The sequence below is a fragment of the Hemibagrus wyckioides genome, linkage group LG22 (genome assembly GCF_019097595.1).
Source record: "Hemibagrus wyckioides isolate EC202008001 linkage group LG22, SWU_Hwy_1.0, whole genome shotgun sequence".
NCBI classification, from domain to species: Eukaryota; Metazoa; Chordata; class Actinopteri; order Siluriformes; family Bagridae; genus Hemibagrus; species Hemibagrus wyckioides.
The window spans coordinates 15279523-15299109 of NC_080731.1; the positions used below are offsets into that span (position 1 = coordinate 15279523).

Below are 19587 nucleotides of genomic sequence, written 5' to 3' on the forward strand. Positions count from 1 at the left end.
GTTGGCAGCACCATCTTAAGTGGTTACCTTTATAAGGGAATGTTTATCCCCAGTTTGTCTAACTAGTTCATGGCTGGCAATAACACAGAGGCGTGTTTACAAGGCAAGCATTCGCCTGTCAGATAAAGGTGAAAGTCCACACTGGTAGCTATGAGCCACCCCCAACGCCTTAGACTGGCCTACCACTGTCATCTGAAAGGCAACACCAGAGCATGGTTGAAGTGATAGTTTCTATGACTAACTAAAGCAGGCAAAAGGCTCACCTCCTGCTCGGTGTCTCCTTGCTCAGAAACTCCGAGTTCGCTGGGCAATTCGGCGAGGTCCGTGACACGCATCAGCCCATCATGAAGAAAAATAGTCTCTTCCTTCACGGACAACCACTGGGTCGAGTCCAGGGCCCCTGAGCCCATCTCTCTCCTCCGAAGAAAATCCTTTACCTGACGAACATTAAAACTAAGTGTGCTACGTTTCGAGGAAGGTCTAGTCGGTTGTGTACATCATGCTGTCATTCAGCAATCCGAGGAACTAAAGCGGTACTAGTGTCGGCTCCGCCCGTTCAGCCTGCTATCAGGCTTTAGCTGAAGAAGCTACAATGAGTGCTAACTATAGAAAGCCGACCTGATACTCTGCTGGAGCTAGTACATTTTACTCCCGTATTTCGCAAAGATGAGACAGCTTGTCATATATACTTCCCTACACGGTGCAATACAACCAGATACGTGGCATGCATAAAGTCTGTATAATGTTTTAATTATCCAGCACTTGTTTGTAATTTGTAAGATAAGATAAACCTATACTGCTGTCAGTGTGACGCCATGGCGCTATATTATTGGAAGCCAAATTTTCCCAGCATGCAATGCGGCTTTGCATAAACACAGTTAAACAGCACCAATGAAACCCGGATTAAATATCTCTCAGTGGAGACAGAGTGGAGGAGCTCTCAGGAACCTGAGCTCTGCGTCTCAACTAATAACACTTTCAGAAGAAGAAATGAATTATTATTATTATTATTATTATTATTATTATTATTATTTATTTAGTTAGTTAGTTATCATATTATTTTACTATATTATATGCAATTACTTTATATTGTGTTTTATATTGTGTAATAATAATAGGATATCTTTTGTAGAAAAAAAAGAAAATATATTATTTTATTATAATATAGTATATTCACAGAAACAAAGCAACCCAGACAAAGATAAAGCTCTTACTGAAAAGGAGAAAGTCTCTATCTATCTATCTATCTATCTATCTATCTATCTATCTATCTATCTATCTGCATACAGAAATATAAGTATATAAAACATATATATATATATATATATATATATATATATATATATATATATATATATATATATATATATATACATACACATACAGTGAGGGAAAAAATTGTTTGATCCCCTGCTGATTTTGTATGTTTGCCCACTGACAAAGAAATGATATATATATATATAAATATAAGAAAATAAGAAATATTATTATAAATAAGAATATATATATATATATATATATATATATATATATATATATATATATATATATATATATATATATACATTTAAAATGCTTTGTATAAAAAAGTGGGCTAAGATATACAAGTGTCTCAAACAATGTTAGGAAGCAACATACTACTGTTATTTTCTCCAGGGCAGTTGTTCACAAAATATTAAGTGTGACTTGTTAACAACTTTCCTTTAATAGAAAAAAAAAATTGGATATCTTAAAAATAAACTTGTATGTTTAATAGCACATGCAATGAAATATAACTCAGACATAATTTTTTAAAAATATTTTATTTGCTCAAAGCACACAAACTACATACAATGTAGAATGTTTGTTCAAAAGTCCTTGGTACGTGTAAGGAAATGCTGTAAAGTAATGTTCTAAATACATAATTAAATTAACACAGAAGAAAGAAGATATAACAAAGAAATTAACATAGAAGATACAACAAATTAGATATTAAAATGTTACACCTTTTGTTGGAACCCACCCAAGTTTAAGTATCTCTTGTTGCCCAGGTTTGTCTTGTTAGACTTACTGTTTAAAGATTAATTAAAGCTCTGATTGTGATCTCTTGGTTTGAGAATTTCACCAGTGCCTTTGTTGTTAAAAATGGCAAACCAACATGAAAACCAGAGACCTGTCTATACAAGAAAAGCAAGACATTTTGAAATTGAGAAAAGAAGGAAAAGCAATCAGAGCCACTGCACAAGCACTGAGCATAACCAACAAAACAATCTGCAATGTCCTGAAAAAGCAAGAAACAACTAGTGTTCTAACAAACAGACATCAAACAAGTTGATGTTGACCAAGAGCAGTTGATAACAGACATACTATGAGAGGTGTGGCAAAAAAAACAATCAAAAAACAGTCCTTGTCATCACCAACAATATCCACAGAACAGGAGTAAGGTTATCTAAAACTACCATTTCAAGAACACTTGGAGAGAAGTAATATAGAGGTCATACCAAATTATACAAACCACTCCTCAGCAGTAAGTATCAGAAGGCCAAAATAACCAAGATTAATGTAAAGGCCAAAGTGTGTACGAAGAAAGGACAAAGGGACAAACAATGTTCTCTAGAATTTCCTTTTGTGAACTATAAAGTCTCATTTTAATTTAATTGGGGCAAATTGCCAAATCTAAACCCAAATCTCTTTCTTCATCTTTAAAATTCCTTGCATTTTTATAACAACAAATTCAGTCTGTACACATAAAGCCATAGATTAATCCAAGAGGAGACATTCAGAGCTATTACTTGTTTAAACAATCAATCTAACATTGCAGATGTTGAGCACACGTGGGTTTTAAAAACATTTTTAAAAACATATTTAAACAAAAGAATACAGATTTAAAATATTTCCACTCAGTATTTTTCAGTCAGCATTAGTCAAGCTCCATGCTTGTTTTGGGCTTCTTTGACGTAAAATCCTAAGACAACGTTTGTAAAGTTGATTGGAGACTCTTTTATTTGGAGATATTTTTCTATTTTTCACCTGGCCTTCCAGTTTGATCAGTGATGACTCTAACTCTGTGGCCTTGTAAAGAATGGCAGAACATCTATAAACATAAAAAATGTCACAGAGTAAAGATAAAAAGGACATTTTAAATAATTCGTCTTTTTCATTAAACTGGGGATTCTTAAACTGTTTTCGGCCAGGGACCCCTTTAACTGTAAAGAAAATCCAATAACTCCCCTCAGTACAAATTTTTATTATCAACAAAATCCAATGATTTAAGTATTATTCACATTATTTTAATGTGTAAAATAACAAGTGCCTTGTCTACACAAATATCTGCAAGGAACTTCAACTACCTTCAACTACCAGAACTAAAAACACGCCTGTCTCAAGCTCTTACTACAATGAAGGTTTGTCCATCCTTTCAGGACTGCTTGACTTCAGAACAGAGGGTAATTTCATAGACTGGGCTCTATTAGATACCAAGTTTCCTATAATGCTCAGTTTTCCCTTTGATGCAGATCCACAGATCTCCTGGACAGAGAGAGAAATCATCCACTGGTCCTACTGACATATTGGATGTCTCAGCCACATCCACCTCCATCAAGAGTGTCCAAACGTTCACTCAGGTTGAGATTCCCACCTTTCACCAGTGGCTAACCCCCTCATCATGCTTATGACTGTGTCATAGAGCACATGGCAGGCACCACACCACCAGAAAATCTGGTATGGCATGGATGAGTAAAGTGAGGTGGTGCTTTAAGAGGTCTAAATTTGACCCACCACATCACCTGCATCAACAGGATTTTTTTGTGGAAAAGAATGGAAATGGATTGACTATTGGGGATTAAATCAAGACCATAAAGTCATCTCCAGTTCCATTACAATGGAGGACCTTAATTTTTTATGGACAATTCATCTGCAGTTCAGTTTCATTGCAGCACCATTCACATTCATACTTAAAAAGGGACCAAGAAATTAAAATTAAAATTAACTTCAGCTGCTCATCAAGACTTCTCTCACCTCAAAAAGGCTCTCAATGTACCTAGACCCCTCCAGACAATTTATTGTGGTAGTTGAAGTCTCCAAAACAGCAGTTGGGGCTGTGTTGTCTCAGCAATTTGGTGACCAACCACACATGTCCCCCTGGAAAACAACAAGAATGCACTCACCTGCTGTTGATATCATCTATGGAGTTCTCTAACAGATGCAGAGGAGAGACCCTAAGTTATGATTCAGGTGATCATGTGTGGTTATCAATCCTTGCTTAGCTCCATCATTCCAGAGAAACAATGCCGGGTACCAGCCCAAGATGTTCTAGACCCCCGCCATTGCTACACATTCCACATGTCCAGCTCTGTTTTTGACCACTGTTTTTGTCCAATATTCCTAGATTGCGTGCTATATATTTTTTGCAACTGAATCTAATTCTACTACATGACACGAAACATATCTTTATTATTAAGTAATTACATCCAGCATGAGATTATTCATAGGCATACTTGTTTTTGTGTTATTCAACTAGTTCAACTCAACTGTAATATGTAAATGAGTAACTTTGATAATGACTGTGATATTCCGTACCCACTGTTTATGCTTTAGAGACCCATGGGGGTCCCTGGACCCCAGTTTGAGAAACACAGGAGTAAAATGCAAGCATAATGCAAAATATTTTGCATTGGTTAATATATTATAAATATTCATTTGCAAACCTTGTGTTGCTGCTGCATTCCTTGGAATTTGGTATTTCAATGCAGGACATGGATACAAAATTCCAAAGAAGTTTCTTTAGTAAAGCAACGCTCTCCAGTTGCTTTAAATGACCAGTTAACCTGTGAGGAAGAGAAAAGTTTGAAGTTTGAAAGGGGTGATGATGTGCTGAATGATTAGGCAGTCAGAGAAAGTACCTAGTATGAAATGAAAGACAGCTAAAGCACATGCATCAACAGTGTAATTTATGCTTGATTTATGTTTTCTGTTATTGTCACATTTAATGACCTGTGTATGCAATCGCAGTGATAGATTGTAGTTGTCTCTGTATTATGATGTCCATATAACTTCTCCATGGGATGTATCCTATATTTGCAATCATCCAATTGTCTGGCTACATCACATATTGCTAAAGAACAAAACAAACAAATCAACAGTTGTGACAAATGAGATATAGGTACATATGTGTATAGAAAAGAACTACTTTAGTGCACAGACAGCTTCACTGCCAATAATCTAGAAATCTGACTTATTTTATAAATTAAGAAGTTGTGCAATTTACCAAAATTATTCCATCAGTGAAGTTGTTTTAGTAAATCAGGATAAGATATGAAAATTTAATAATTTACTAATCTATTTACAGAACCTGTATACTATGCATACTATGCAACCTGTATACTATGTATGCAAAGGTTTAAAGTGGATGTCAATTCACATAATCATTATTCAATCCATTAGCCTGAATAATGACATGGTCCAGAGGCACCAACGCTTCACAGGCATCTCAGGGATGTGAAGTTATATATAGATACTGAGACAGAATACAGTTAAAGACCTGTAGCCTCAGGTCATGGCTGCTGCCATTTCTATATGCAATTAATGCCAATAACTATGATGACATGCATTTTCATCATATGGAAACATTCCATTTAGAATAAAAGACATTCTTCACCCTATAATAATAAATGCTATTAAAATAATTAATAATTTCATACAAAAATTAAGTTTTTTATGATTATTTTACAAAATCATCTGATACATTTATTAGTCCTAACTACATAAAAGTATTTAAACAAGTGCTTTACCTGTTTGTTTAAAAGTTTCATGTGCAGAGATGTTATTCCAAATCTTAGGGAGTTTGGTGACTTCAGCTGACTTGTGGTTTATTTCTGATGTGCTTGTATTCCCTCCTTGACTTTTGCTTGAAACACCATTGAATGTAGTTTTTCTGCTTGGATAATTTGGCTCCTTTTTTGTTTGTGACATGCTTTCAAAAAACTTGTTAGTCCTTGAAAGTTTGCTAGCCAGTGATAGAGTTGAAAATTTTGGCGATACAGTTATGTGTAAAGATGCACTGTCCTGCTTGTCATCATTTCCTCTCTTTTGTTTTGGCTGGAAACGATCAGCTCTGGGTGGGTCACCTTTCAGCTTGGATGTCAGAGGTTTAGATTTTTTGACGAACTTGGTTTGTACTGTGGTAAAGGACCACTGAGTAATGTTTTTGCCTTTCTTTTGAGTTCTTTTCTTTGACGGAGTAGCTATTCGTTTTGTAGATGCTCTAGATGTCGTTGTAGAACTTGCTGCTGCTGGCAGTGGAGTGCTTTGCTTTATGAGTTTAGATTTCTGATGGAACAATGTTGTGTTATGGCTCATCAGGCAATTTGGCTGTGCTGTTGAAATTGTTTTTGGTGTACCATAAGGCTGCCCAATAATTTCACTTAACAGAATAGTATGCCCTGCTGCAGAAGCTCCTAGAACACAATTCTTTTGAGATTTTGATTGCTTTCTTTCTTTACGTTTCATGTTTTTTTGTTTGGTGGTACCTGAAGGCTTTTCCTCACTGGTGGTTTCCTGAACTGGTGGTTCAGGAATACCAGCATTTGAAGTGGTGGCATTATATAATGTTGGATGTTTAAGGATTGCAAAAGGTGCAACTTTATCTGATGTGCACCTATAAGAAAAGAGTAAAGATTAAAGCTACACAAGTCAAAAGGTCTAATCACAAAAAATTATATCATTGACAGCGGAAGATTAGGGAATGGAAAAGGAATGAAGGTAAAGTTGTGTCGCCAAAGGGCACAAAGAAGCAAGTCAACACATGCAACCAAAAGTTTGACTGAAGATCTTTCAATATCAGTGCTTCTCTTGTCTTGAATTGCTCCCTTCCTGAGTCCACAACAACATTTACATATATTGTTTCATTATAGAATTATGGAATGTGGAAAGCAAAACTTACAGTTCTAAAAGCTATGTGTATGTGATTGTTTGAATCCCTAGTAAAGCTTATTGTAATTTTAAGAAGGAACAGCCCTGACTAAAAATAAGAGTTGTTAACATAAATTAACTGAGCTTAGAAAACTAATGTACTTATGTAACACTCACATTCCAATCCAGTTGATCTTGGTGCACCTCCTCTTCTGTATAAGCTCAAAGCAGTGGAGCTTAAGGATATTGAAGAATGTATAGCCCACCATATTTGAGACTGTGTCATTAATATTTAGAAGGCACTGCTTAAACCTAATAAATAGGTAAAAACAAAAACATGAACACACTTTTATAGAAACTTCCTCTGTAACTGAATTACGTTAAAAAGTATGTGACGAGGTTCATAGGGCAATCTGAAATATGCCATAAGACTAAAAAATGTCAAAAGCTGCTAAACAGTAGCTTTACTTTGGTGTGAATAAAATGTTGCACTATACATAAATGCCAACCTCCTACTGCCAGAAAAATGTTTCAGATGAAATTAATATGGCCTACCTGCCAAAAACTTGAGAAAACTAGCAAAAATTATATGAAATATTTACTTTAATATTTATTTAAAACTTTATATTTGTACTTTTCAGCCTTTTTAATTTCTTGTCCATACTGGGATATGTCAAAGAGAGAAAGTGGAGTATACAGGTGACAGGGTAATAAATTATCTCAGGAGTCTTCCTGCAAGTTGTTTTTTTTAATGGAATGCAAAACTATGCCCCAAGTGAAGCAGCTGGAGGAGAATGGGGCACAACCTAATGCAGGGCACGTTGTAACATACTTCCAAGTACAATAGTATGACAAATCTTTCTGTATTTACTAGTTACCATACCAACATTGTGTATTTAAAAAATCACACCAAAATTTAAAGTCCACAAGAGATTAAAGGAAGTTCATTTTACCATAGCGTAAGCAAAATTTCACACAAACATTCAATTTCAGCTCTGTGTATATTTTTAGTATATTTTAATCTTGCAATTATAATCCTACATAGTTTCTAGATGCTTATGTAACCTGCAGAACTGTGTTCAGATTTCAAGCAGTCCAGCATGTTGTAATGTTGTGTTAGCCTATGCAATGAAATATGCTATTCCATGCAGTTAGCCATGTAATTTCACACAATTCCCTTTGAAATGTATCCAAGGACTAATCCATAGCTATCATGTGACACTTCCTAGATTTATCACACAGAAGCCAAAAAATTAGGAGGCTGGTTACTCCCATTATCAGCACATATTCAGAAAAGATCTAGAGGTACTTACCCTCAAGGTTCTTAGCCATTTAGACAGAATCTGCCCTATACTATGGTATGTGTCCAAAGGAGTTGCATAAAACATCATGTATGCCTAACTAATTCACAAATACACTACACTACACAGACAGATAATTAAGCAATAAGTAATTAAGTAAGTAAATAAATAAATCAACCACCTTTGCTTCCATTTCCTTTATAATTAATTTATACATTAATAAATGTTTATACTAACATAATATACTGCATATTCTTATATCTTATATATTTTCAATTAAAATCAGATTAAATTGTTGTTAAGCTGTCATATGGTCAGTTACAGTGTATCCTCTCGGGTAAATCGTAAAAACCGGATATGTTTAATTCATAAAACAAGACAACATATTTGCACCAGACATAAAATTTAAAAAATAAATAAAATAAAAATAATCCCCGCTCTCCCCTACCTGTGGTCACAGTCGCAATGTGAAATTGTGAACAGAGTCGGGTTAAACACCCCGAAGTTCACAGTGAATGGACGAATGATGTGGTCACAGTGATCATGCTCTCGGCAGCATCTGTCCACATGCTCAAACATACCTACAAGTAAAGAGTGACAGCAATTATTCTTGTTTTCCTGTGAAATAGCAAGTGTGCTTAAACCATTAAATTACTTAAATTTTGTATTTCAGAAAGACACTTTTGCAGTAACATTATTTTTTAAGAAAGGTGTGACTGAATACTATGACTGACTTTCCAGGTAAGCTATAGCCTACTCACCCAGCTGCTCATAGTCACCAGCGCGGCTTCCGTGGCCGCACCACAGGGTCCCGGGTAAGATCCAAGCGCGCTTCTGGCGAATTGTGGTCCCAGAGCCCACTAGAGAGCTCGTGTCTAAGTACCTATGCCGCCCCAAGTTGTCCAGAACAGTAGGTCGAAAATCACATGGATTACCAGGCTCCATAAGCAGAGTTATATTGAGGCGCAGACCTGACGTTTTGTGTTGATCCCAGATGCCTTGTTCATGACATAAAGACATATAGTTTTGAATCACAGCTGGCTCAGCGCTTATAAAACACTCTTCAACACGATGGTCAGCTGTCCAAATGGTCCAGTAAAAAAGAACAGACGCTTCCGCTGATGGTCTTCGGAGAAAAGTACACTGACTGCGTCCAAGTTCGGACTTAGTGCGAAAACAAAAAAACTCCTGGCTTCTGTTGTCAGGAATTATAACGCTGGAAGACAGCACAATAAGATGTGCCAAATGAAGACGAATCCCGGGGTTCATTGTCAAAATATAATGAAGTGGCAAGAATAGAAATACCTTACTTGTTACTTACTGGCTCTTTAGTGGACCACTTTTTCCAGGTATGGTAGACTATTAACATCTGTCTCTGGTAAACGGGTCAAACGGTGCTATACAAGTGTGAAGGTGATCTGGACGCCAGCATCCACGCTATATAACACGTCCAGAAGCGACTCCTACAACAGCCCTAACAAGACCGCCTGAACACCTGTACTGAAATCACTGGTATCACCCTGAACCCAACTACTCAACTTTTTTACTGTTCAGCCTGTAACGAGTGAATTTTTATTTTTCGCGCCTGAGGTGTTTTGCACAGATTTGTCAAAAAAAAAAGTGTTGATTAATTGCCTATAACACCATAGCAACATTGCCTATAAAATCTCAAACTTAGATAAGCTTTTAATACGAACATGTAGAGGTATGTCTTTCTTTTGAATTGTATAGATTTCCACACCCCCTCACCACGAAACACGCAAAGGGTGTGGCCTGGAGTCCTTAATATACAGTCCCTTATAAATGTATTGGAAAGGCAAGACCTATAGGGTTTGCCATATGCTGGCATTGGGTTTGAGATCAAAAGTTCAAACAGATCCGAATTTCAGCTTTTATTCCCTGATATTTATACCTATATGTGTTAAACCACTTAGAATATGGCACCTTTTATTTGTACCTGTCCATATTTCTATTCTCTTACTGTCTATTGTAGAAAAGCAAGTATTTTAAATGAAACATAGCTGTGCTCAGGTTGAGGGTGAAGTGCTGAGTGCAGCTAATCTACATACACATTTGGGGGAGAGTCCTGCAGTCAGCAATAATTATGCCTTGAAATATGTAGGGAACTTTGCCAGTAATTTTCCAGACATCTCATCTCCAGCTGTTATGGTAAAATCCTCATCTTTAAAGAGCACACAGAATTCTTAAACAAACAATATTACAGGGCTTCAATTTATGATCATTTCAGAAATATATAGATTTTAATGAAAATATTTAAAGAACAGATTAATAAGAATTTCTTACCCATGTGACTCTATCATATCTACCAGCAGAATGTTAAATGTGAATTTGCATCTCTTAGTGTTTTAGGTTTTATCAGACTCCATGAAGTTTTCTTCACCCTATGGATTAGCATTCAGAGCAGTATTAACCATATACCAGAATAGTAAGGGTATAATGGCATAGATAAAGACAGAAAACATTTCTTTGACTCCTTTTAAAGAAAGAGAACACAGCTTTTAAAAACATTTACCATGATTTCAGGAAAAACAACATTTTAATAGTTGTTCCTAAATAGAATGTATTTACCCAAAGTTTACCTGTCACTCTTCATCTTCAATTCAATTTTAATTCAGTTTATTTATATAGCGCTTTCAACAATGGACATTGTCTCAAAGCAGCTTTACAGAAATATAGAAACATAGGATAAAAATGATGAAGTTTAAAATTAAGTTAATATTTATACCTAACATTTATCCTTATTGAGCAATGGTGGCAAGGAAAAACTCCCTGAGATGATATGAGGAAAAAACATTGAGAGGAACCAGGCTCAGAATGGAACCTAAGCCTAATTTGGGTGTCACTAGACAAAAAAAATAATGTAATTGTAAATAATGTCCTTCCTACACTTGTTTATAGTTAATTGTGCAACCAGGAACTTCAGGAGTGTCAAATGAGGATGAGTTCCCTTCTGAGCTGGGTTCCTCTCAAGGTTTCTTCCTCATATCATCTCAGGTAGTGTTTCCTTGCTACTGTTGCCAATTAATAGGTCGGAGTAATTTCTGAGTTCATTATAGACTTAACACTTCGTTCCTGCCAAAGTCTTCAAATGTTCCATGCTAAAGACCAAAAGACAAAGCTAACTGTCAATACAGCAGTTCAAAGACGCCATGATAGTCTCCAAGTGGTGCTATCCATGGATCGCAGGCTGTCCACGCAGATCTATCCTCAGAAGAGTGCACCACCAAGCGATGAGTCTCCAACCAAGGGTAAGGTCTCAGGATGGATCAGGCAGGTCAGGAAAGAAAAAGTGTTCACACTGGGAACACTGAGAGAATGAGTAAAAAAAGAGAGCAAGATAAAGAGAGAGAGCAAGAAATACATTAGGTATGCTTGTAATCATTTATTGGTTAAAGAAAATGTACGTTATGTGCAAAGTGAAGGCAGGAACTTCGGTAAAACTAGCTATGACAGGATGAGAAAAAGGGAGAGCAACTTGCAAGAGTGGTAAGGTGACAGCATCCAAACATCCAAACCCTTTATGCCCATGAACCCTCCAGAACTGCTCCTTAACTTAAGAAAACCTAAACATAGCTTATCTAAAGTTTATTCTCTTCATCCATAAACCCTGTTGGACTCCTATTTTTTCTCAGTGATTCCAGAATAACTGTAAAGTCTGATGAATTTGATGAAATTGGGGACAGTAGAATGCTGGAAACTACTGATTCATTAGTAACCAGTTAAACATCTGCAAAATATCATACATATAAGTACAGCTGACATTATTTTTTGATATCATCACTTCACTCAAAACAATGGGAGACAATGTTATATGTTGGATAAGGTATAAACCAATGCCCAGGTAGCTACAGCACAGACCTCATGGATAAGCATGGTCTTGGTACATTTTTATTTTCTTTTTTATGCATAAAAAGAAGGCCAAGGAACATAATCGCATAAATGCCTAAACAAAGTACAAATATTTCTTCCCATATTATTCCAGCTATTAAAGCACACAAAAACTTATTGTCAGATCATCACAAAATTAATAATTAATTCATGGAATTTTATCACTTATTGTATTCTTCTGAACAAACCTCTGATTATGAGGACTTTCATAACTTTTTAAAGATCTCTCACTACCTCACATCAATACTGATAATATGCAGATTTTGGATGGCCTTATTTCTTTAGATGAGGTTCACGACACCATTTCAGCCATGCAGTGTGGTAAGAGCCCTGGCCCAGAAGGTTATCCTAAATATGTACAATGAATCGTTTGATCTAGCTTGCCTTCCCCAAACTCTGTGAGAAGGTTCAATTTCCTTAATCCTAAAAAAGGCCCAATCGCCCAATATCTCTTTCAAATGTTGATATAAAAATTTTAGTCAAAATTCTTGCTTCATGATTAGAAACAGTTCTTACTAGTATTATCTCCACTGACCAAACTGGCTTTGTTAAAAACAGATTCTCATTCTTTAATGTCAGATGGTTATTTGACATCCTCTACCATCCCATGTCCTCTTAACTGCCTGCAGTTTTGATCTCACTCGATGTAGAAAAGCTGTTTGACAGGGTGGAGTGGGATTACTTATTCCATAGTCTTCAGAAGTTTGGTTTTGGAGCGAGTTTTATATTGTGGGTCAAACACCCCTTGCCTCTGTTCATACCAACAATGTTTCTTCCACATATTTTCCGGTTAATTGAGGCACAAGACAAGGTTGTCCTCTGTCGCCTCTTTTGTTTGCGGTTGCAGTAGAGCCTTTGGCCATTGCTTTGTGCCAAAATTCAAAAATAGCTGGTATAGTCATAGAAGGACAAGCACATACAGTTTCTCTGTACATGTATGACTTGTTTTTATATATTTCTTACCCGTCTAAATCCTTGCCTCATGTCCTCAAAATATTTGCTATGTTCGGAAGGCATTTCTGGCTATAAATTGAATTTACAGAAAAGTGAAATGTTTCCTATCAATAATGCTGCCCAGGAGTTCCTTACCTCTTGTTTCCCTTTTAAAGTTTCCCAATCATTTACATAACTTGGTATATGTGTGCATAATACATTTTCTAAACGTTTTACTGAACTTCGCCCGTTTATCGGAATGAGTTGAACATGATTTAAAGTGTTGGGCATTGCTCTCATTATCAGTCACATGTCTTAAATTGACATTGATTTGTGTCATGACATAAATTCTATCAAAATGAATGTGCTGCCTAAGTTCATCTATCTGTTTCAGTGCATCCCAGTGTTTAATCCCAACTCATTTTTTCATAGGCTGGATAGCACACTGACCTCATTTACATGGAATAGAAAACCTGCTAGAATGAATAAGTCTTCTGTAACGTCCTTAGTCAGTGAAGACTTGAATTCATATTCAAGTGTATAATCAATTTCATAAACGGTTGGCACCACTTTCCCCATACAGGAGAATTGTAGCTACCAAAATTATTTGGACTACGCAATATTGCATTCAGCTGGGAAATATGCTCTTTTATTTACACACAGATGACAAAAAATTTATTAAATTCAGCAAACTATTCAAAATCTGCTTCTACATAAATGAAGATTGGTGTACAGATGTCACAGTGCTAAATATAGTTTCTCACAAAAGTGAGAACACCACTCACATTTTTGTAAATATTTTATTATATCTTTTCATGTGACAACACTGAAGAAATTGCACTCTGCTCCAATGTAAAGTAGTGAGTGTACAGCCTGTATAACAGTGTAAATTTGCTGTCCCCTCAAAATAACTCAACACACAGCCATTAATGTCTAAACTGTTGGAAACAAAAGTGAGTACACCCCTAAGTGGAAATGTCCAAATTAGTTATTTACCCTCCCTGGTGTCATGTGACTTGTTAGTGTTACAAGGTCTCAGGTGTGAATGGGGAGCAGGTGTGTTAAATTTGGTGTTATCGCTCTCACACTCTCTCATACTGGTCACTGGAAGTTCAACATGGCACCTCATGGCAAAGAACTCTCTGAGGATCTGAAAAAAAGAATTGTTGCTCTACATAAAGATGGCCTAGGCTATAAGAAGATTGCCAAGACCCTGAAACTGAGCTGCAGCACTGTGGGCAAGACTGTACAGTGGTTTTACAGGACAGGTTCCACTCAGAACAGGCCTTGCCATGATCCACCAAAGAAGTTGAGTGCACGTGCTCAGCGTCATATCCGGAGGTTGTCTTTGGGAAATAGACATATGAGTGCTGCCAGCATTGCTGCAGAGGTTGAAGGGGTGGGGGGTCAGCCTGTCAGTGCTCAGACCGTATGCCGCACACTGCATCAAATTGGTCTGCATGGCTGTCGTCCCAGAAGGAAGCCTCTACTAAAGATGATGCACAAGAAAGCTCGCATACAGTTTGCTGAAGACAAGCAGACTAAGGACATGGATTACTGGAACCATGTCCTGTGGTCCAATGAGACCAAGATAAACTTATTTGGTTCAGATGGTGTCAAGCGTGTGTGGCGGCAACCAGGTGAAGAGTACAAAGTCCTACAGTCAAGCATGGTGGTGGGAGTGTCATGGTCTGGGCCTGCATGAGTGCTGCTGGCACTGGGGAGCTACAGTTCATTGAGGGAACCATGAATGCCAACATGTACTGTGACATACTGAAGCAGAACATGATCCCCTCCCTTCGGAAACTGGGCCGCAGGGCAGTATTCCAACATGATAACGACCCCAAACACACCTCCAAGACGACCACTGCCTTGCTTAAGAAGCTGAGGGTAAAGGTGATGGACTGGCCAAGCATGTCTCCAGACCTAAACCCTATTGAGCATCTGTGGGGCATCCTCAAACGGAAGGGGGGGAGCGCAAGGTTTCTAACATCCACCAGCTCTGTGATGTCATCATGGAGGAGTGGAAGAGGACTCCAGTGGCAACCTGTGAAGCTCTGGTGAACTCCATGTCCAAGAGGGTTAAGGCAGTGCTGGAAAATAATGGTGGCCACACAAAATATTAACACTTTGGGCCCAATTTGGACATTTCCACTTAGGGGTGTACTCACTTTTGTTGCCAACAGTGTAGACATTAATGGCTGTGTGTTGAGTTATTTTGAGGGGACAGCAAATTTACACTGTTATACAGGCTGTACACTCACTACTTTACATTGGAGCAGAGGGTCATTTCTTCAGTGTTGTCACATGAAAAGATATAATAAAATATTTACAAAAATGTGAGTGGTGTACTCACTTTTGTGAGATACTGTAGATACTGTAGTCTAAACTTGGAAACATTATTCATAAACTATAGACCTTTTTATCCACCACAGTAATTTTCTACATTCAAACTTTGCTGAGCCTGTAGTCAAAACAGTGAAGAGACCAGTGAGGAACTGCAGGACTGCTTTGACTGTACTGATTGGAGTGTTTTTGAAGCTGCAACAGACAATCTGGATGAACTGACTAACACCGATGTCTTACCTCGGTTTTTGTTAAACCATATGTGTGCCAACCAAAACCTTCTGTACATATAACAACAATAAGCCATGGTTCACAGCCAGATTGAAACAATTTCACCAGGCAAAGAAGGATGCCTTCAAAAGTGGGGACAGGGCCCTCTATATGCAGGCCAGCAACTTACTGATGAAAGAGATCAGGATGACTAAAAGGAGCTATTCTGTAAATCTGGAAAACATATTTCAGCCAATGACCCTGCATCAGTGTGGAGAGACCTGCAAGACATCACAAACTACTAGAGACCACCCCTTCCCACTGAAGCAAACAAAGACTTGGCAGACGACCTCAACACCTTCTACTGCAGAATCAAAAATAATATCTTCTCAGCCATTTTTGATAACCCCATAAAATCTTTGATTAACCCATAAAAACTCTCCCAATACTGAAGTTGCACTCACAATTTACTTTTTACTAATTACTATACATGTTTAAATTTAGACTTTCTCAAAAATGAATGTTGCTTACATATTATTGTAGCAGAACAGAGTTTGGCCATTAATATGCTATAGGAAACTAAAATAAGAACAATGTTCATGAAATGTCAAAACATCTCTTGGATCTTCTATATCTATAAAGTATCTATAAAGTAATCAATTTCTACAGCAGGAACAGGTGCTGACTCATGGTCTGGTCTAAGACTATTCCATTTTATAACTGAATGCAAATATTGTTGACCAGCTTGCTCATAATTGCTCTCAGCAGTGCAATTTTGACTGCATAGTCCTCTATCCAGTCAGAGCTGAAACCTGTCATACCTCAAATGTCATCGTTCGTCCTAGTCTGAAGTTAATGCATCACTATTTCACTTTAGAACTGAATGCAAATTTTGTTGTCCAGCTTGCTCATATGGTTGTGTTCAAAATAATAGCAGAGTGTCCAGAAAAGTGAGTAAAGCTCAAAATCCTTATAATAGCTTGTATTTCCATACATGCAAATGCATTGGGAACACTGAATATTCTATTCTAAATCAAAGCATAAAGAACAATTTATCAAATTTGTTATTTTACAGAAAGTGAATTAAAAGGAATATTAGGCTGTCCAAAAAATAGTAGTGTCTGCATTTTTCTTTATAAACTCAAACATTTGCTATATAAACTGAAAAATGCTTGAAGATTTAGCTTTCTATCACTGAACTAATATTTAGTTGTATAACCATTGTTTCTGAGAACAGCTTCACATCTGTGTTCCATGGAGTCGACCAACTTCTGGCACCTGTGAACAGATATTCCAGCCCAGGACAATTGCACTACATACCACAATACCTCTGCATTTCTTGTTTTTGCCTTAGAAATAGCATTTTTGATGTCACCCCACAAGTCGGATTAAGGTCCGGGGATTGGGCTGGTCACTCCATAATGTTAATTTTGTTGGTCAGGAACCAAGATGCTGCTCACTTACTGGTGTGTTTGGGGTCATTGTCTTGTTGAAACACCCATTTCAAGGGCATTTCCTCTTCAGCATAAGACAACATGACCTCTGTAAGTATTTTGAGGTATTCAAACTGATCCATGATCCTTGGTATGCAATAAATAGGCCCAACACCAAAGAATGAGAAACAGCCCCACATCATGATGCGTGTGCCACCATGGTTCACTGTCTCCACAGTGTACTTTGGCTTGAACTCAGTGTTTGGTGGTCATCTGACAAACTGTCTGCGGCCCCTAGACCCTAAAAGAACAATTTTGCTTTCATTAGTCCACAAAATGTTGCGGCATTTCTCTTTAGGCCAAGTAATGTGTTCTTTGACAAATTGTAACCTTTTCAGCATGTCATTTTTTCTAACCCTAGTCTAGTCTATGTACTGTATGTTACTTACCAGTATAATTAAAGGCAAATAAATGTCTACTTTCCTCTGCTAATGTCTACTTTTCTCTGCTTTCCTTGTCTAGTTATTGGCCATTTCCTTGGCTATTAATTCCCCTTTGTTCTATATAGATATATTCATAATATATCTTGGCACCCTCTGCCCTGACTGTGAAATACTATTTGTTTATGACCTCATCTTATGACAGTGATATACTTTGTTTTGTTCTAGAAATTCTTTCAGTTCTGTTTTGATGAACATGTGCAGAACAGAGACACTCACCGTTTCTTCTTCTGTAATCTAGATAACCATTTTCATAATAAACTCATCAAATGCCAGTAAACATGTAAACCATCATAACTGTTTCTGCTGATGTCTTTTGTTTTCCTACAGATAACACAAAATATTAGACCTTTCTTCTGTATAAATACTTCCTGTCCATCACAGCATTTCTGAGTAATATGGTAAATAGGGATCACCTGCAGGTTCTCTTTCAGTCCCTTGTTTCCACCTTTCTGACCAGCTCTGTGGCGGGTCCTAAGAAATGACTACCCAACCCAAGTGGACCCAAGTCTTCTTGTCAAATTGTTCTCTTTAGTGATTTAGGGTCAACTTGGGCTGGTAGTCATTTCTTAGGACCCAACACAGAGCTGGTCAATTTTGGTCAGAAGCACTTCCATCCATCTGTGGCATACCTACTGCTCCTCTCATGTTTGCTGCTGTAAGATTCCATCCTAGCACCTCAGAGGATTTTTTCAAGTAATGCTGTTGTTTCTTACTGCAAGTCATTGGTATCATCTACAAAGATTTTTTTTTATCCATTTATCCCCTTTTAGATGTCAGGGAGATGTGGGATTTCATTAATATAGGCAATACCCTGCTCATACTGTACTTTTGACTGTCTGGGATGCTCACTTGCATCTTTACCCTTGACCATAGAAGAGTTCTCTCTTTTTCTTCTATGTTTATGTATTTCTGTAAATCTGCCTTGAGACAATGTACATTGTTAAAAATGCTATAAAATAAATTGAATTGAATTTAACTTTATTCAATGCTGGATTTAACAAAGGGATATTACCAGATGTCCTTGACAGCCTGAGCCCCAGCAATGTTACATTACCTCATAGAGAGAATCCTCTACCTCAGTGGTTCCCAAACCTTTTGAAATCATGGCACCCCTTTGTAGTGTTTTTTTCCCATGGCACTCCAACCCAGTTAAACTAAATGTACATGCATACATACATATATAAAATAAAATTAAACAACAAATTAAGCATAAACAGCGGCATGAATTTATTATAAAATTCGTCACAACAGACATAATATGAGGTTTAACAACCCATTAAAAATGAACCATCTGTCCTTTACAACTGGATGTCAGCAGACTGACTTGGACCATTTACTGTATGTGGTAATCATTGGAACAAAGCACATTTAAAGATTTCTACTTAAATCTTTGAATAATAATAAACAACTCAAATTCAATGTTTTCTTAAGTCTCTCATTTGTTTTGTTCAAACCTGACCTTCTAACTTAAAACAATGAAACAATGAAATTTCTGTGCATGGAACTGTGTCGCAGGCATTTTAAATGGGATACATGTGCATGCTTTTGCAAGCACAGCCTCTTGATACGGGGGTATGTAGATTGAGGATAGTGCAACACATAGATCGCGCTCCACTGACAGGTGCTGCCTTTTTTGTTTTTTTCACGTATGCCAGGACAATTGTAATCAAATGGAATAAAAAAGCACATTTTGGTTAATGTAATTTTTGTCATCCCTGTATATATCCATCGAGTTAAATTTATTAAATAACCAGTAGTTGTGTTTTCATAAAACTAACACAAGTTTATAAAATAAATCTGAGCAATTTTAAAAACCCAGAAGCATAAATGTCGTCAACCATTTTCTTTTAATAAGAAGTTTGGCCATTACAATATACAGTATATACAGTATATCTTTCAAAAAAAGCTCACCCAATTTGTAAAAAAATTGCCAAAAATTGTTTAAACTGTAAATGAATTACACAGAATGCATCTGTCATTTCACGTTTAAACAACTAAATTAATGCTAGGCCTGACACTTTAACTGATCTTCAGTATTAATCTTCAGTATTACACCTACTGATG

General features: G+C 36.9%; 2 protein-coding genes across 7 annotated transcripts in view; both read right to left on the minus strand.

The window, feature by feature from the left end:
- LOC131343100 (probable E3 ubiquitin-protein ligase HECTD4) overlaps nt 1-866 on the minus strand; it is a 94577-nt gene extending 93711 nt beyond the window's left edge. For all 5 annotated transcript variants that reach the window (XM_058374519.1, XM_058374517.1, XM_058374518.1 and 2 more), the window contains exon 1: nt 264-866. In XM_058374519.1, the coding sequence (XP_058230502.1) occupies nt 264-410 (147 nt within the window). In that variant the 5' untranslated portion in view covers nt 411-866. The remainder of the gene's footprint in view (nt 1-263) is intronic.
- A 917-nt stretch (nt 867-1783) lies between these two features.
- On the minus strand, nt 1784-9857 carry LOC131343126 (uncharacterized). Of its 2 annotated transcripts, none has more exons than XM_058374553.1 (7): nt 8951-9857; nt 8638-8770; nt 7066-7200; nt 5769-6634; nt 4972-5092; nt 4686-4805; nt 1784-3073 (listed from the first exon to the last, which is right to left on the minus strand). In XM_058374553.1, the coding sequence occupies exons 1-7, from the start codon at nt 9456-9458 to the stop codon at nt 2890-2892; spliced, it is 2067 nt and encodes a 688-aa protein (XP_058230536.1). In that variant the 5' UTR covers nt 9459-9857; the 3' UTR covers nt 1784-2889. The 2 variants fall into 2 exon arrangements, with proteins under 2 accessions (XP_058230536.1, XP_058230537.1); XM_058374554.1 differs by lacking the exon at nt 1784-3073 and adding an exon at nt 3116-4119.
- Nucleotides 9858-19587: the final 9730 nt, after the last annotated feature.

Coding starts and splice junctions, on each gene's coding strand:
- LOC131343126 (XM_058374553.1), bottom strand. CDS start 9,458: ATGAACCCCGGGATTCGTCTTCATTTGGCACATCTTATTGTGCTGTCT. Junction 6,635..7,065: donor AAGATCAACTGGATTGGAAT/GTGAGTGTTACA, acceptor CTTTTCTTATAG/GTGCACATCAGATAAAGTTG. Junction 4,806..4,971: donor CACTGCGATTGCATACACAG/GTCATTAAATGT, acceptor TCTTCCTCACAG/GTTAACTGGTCATTTAAAGC.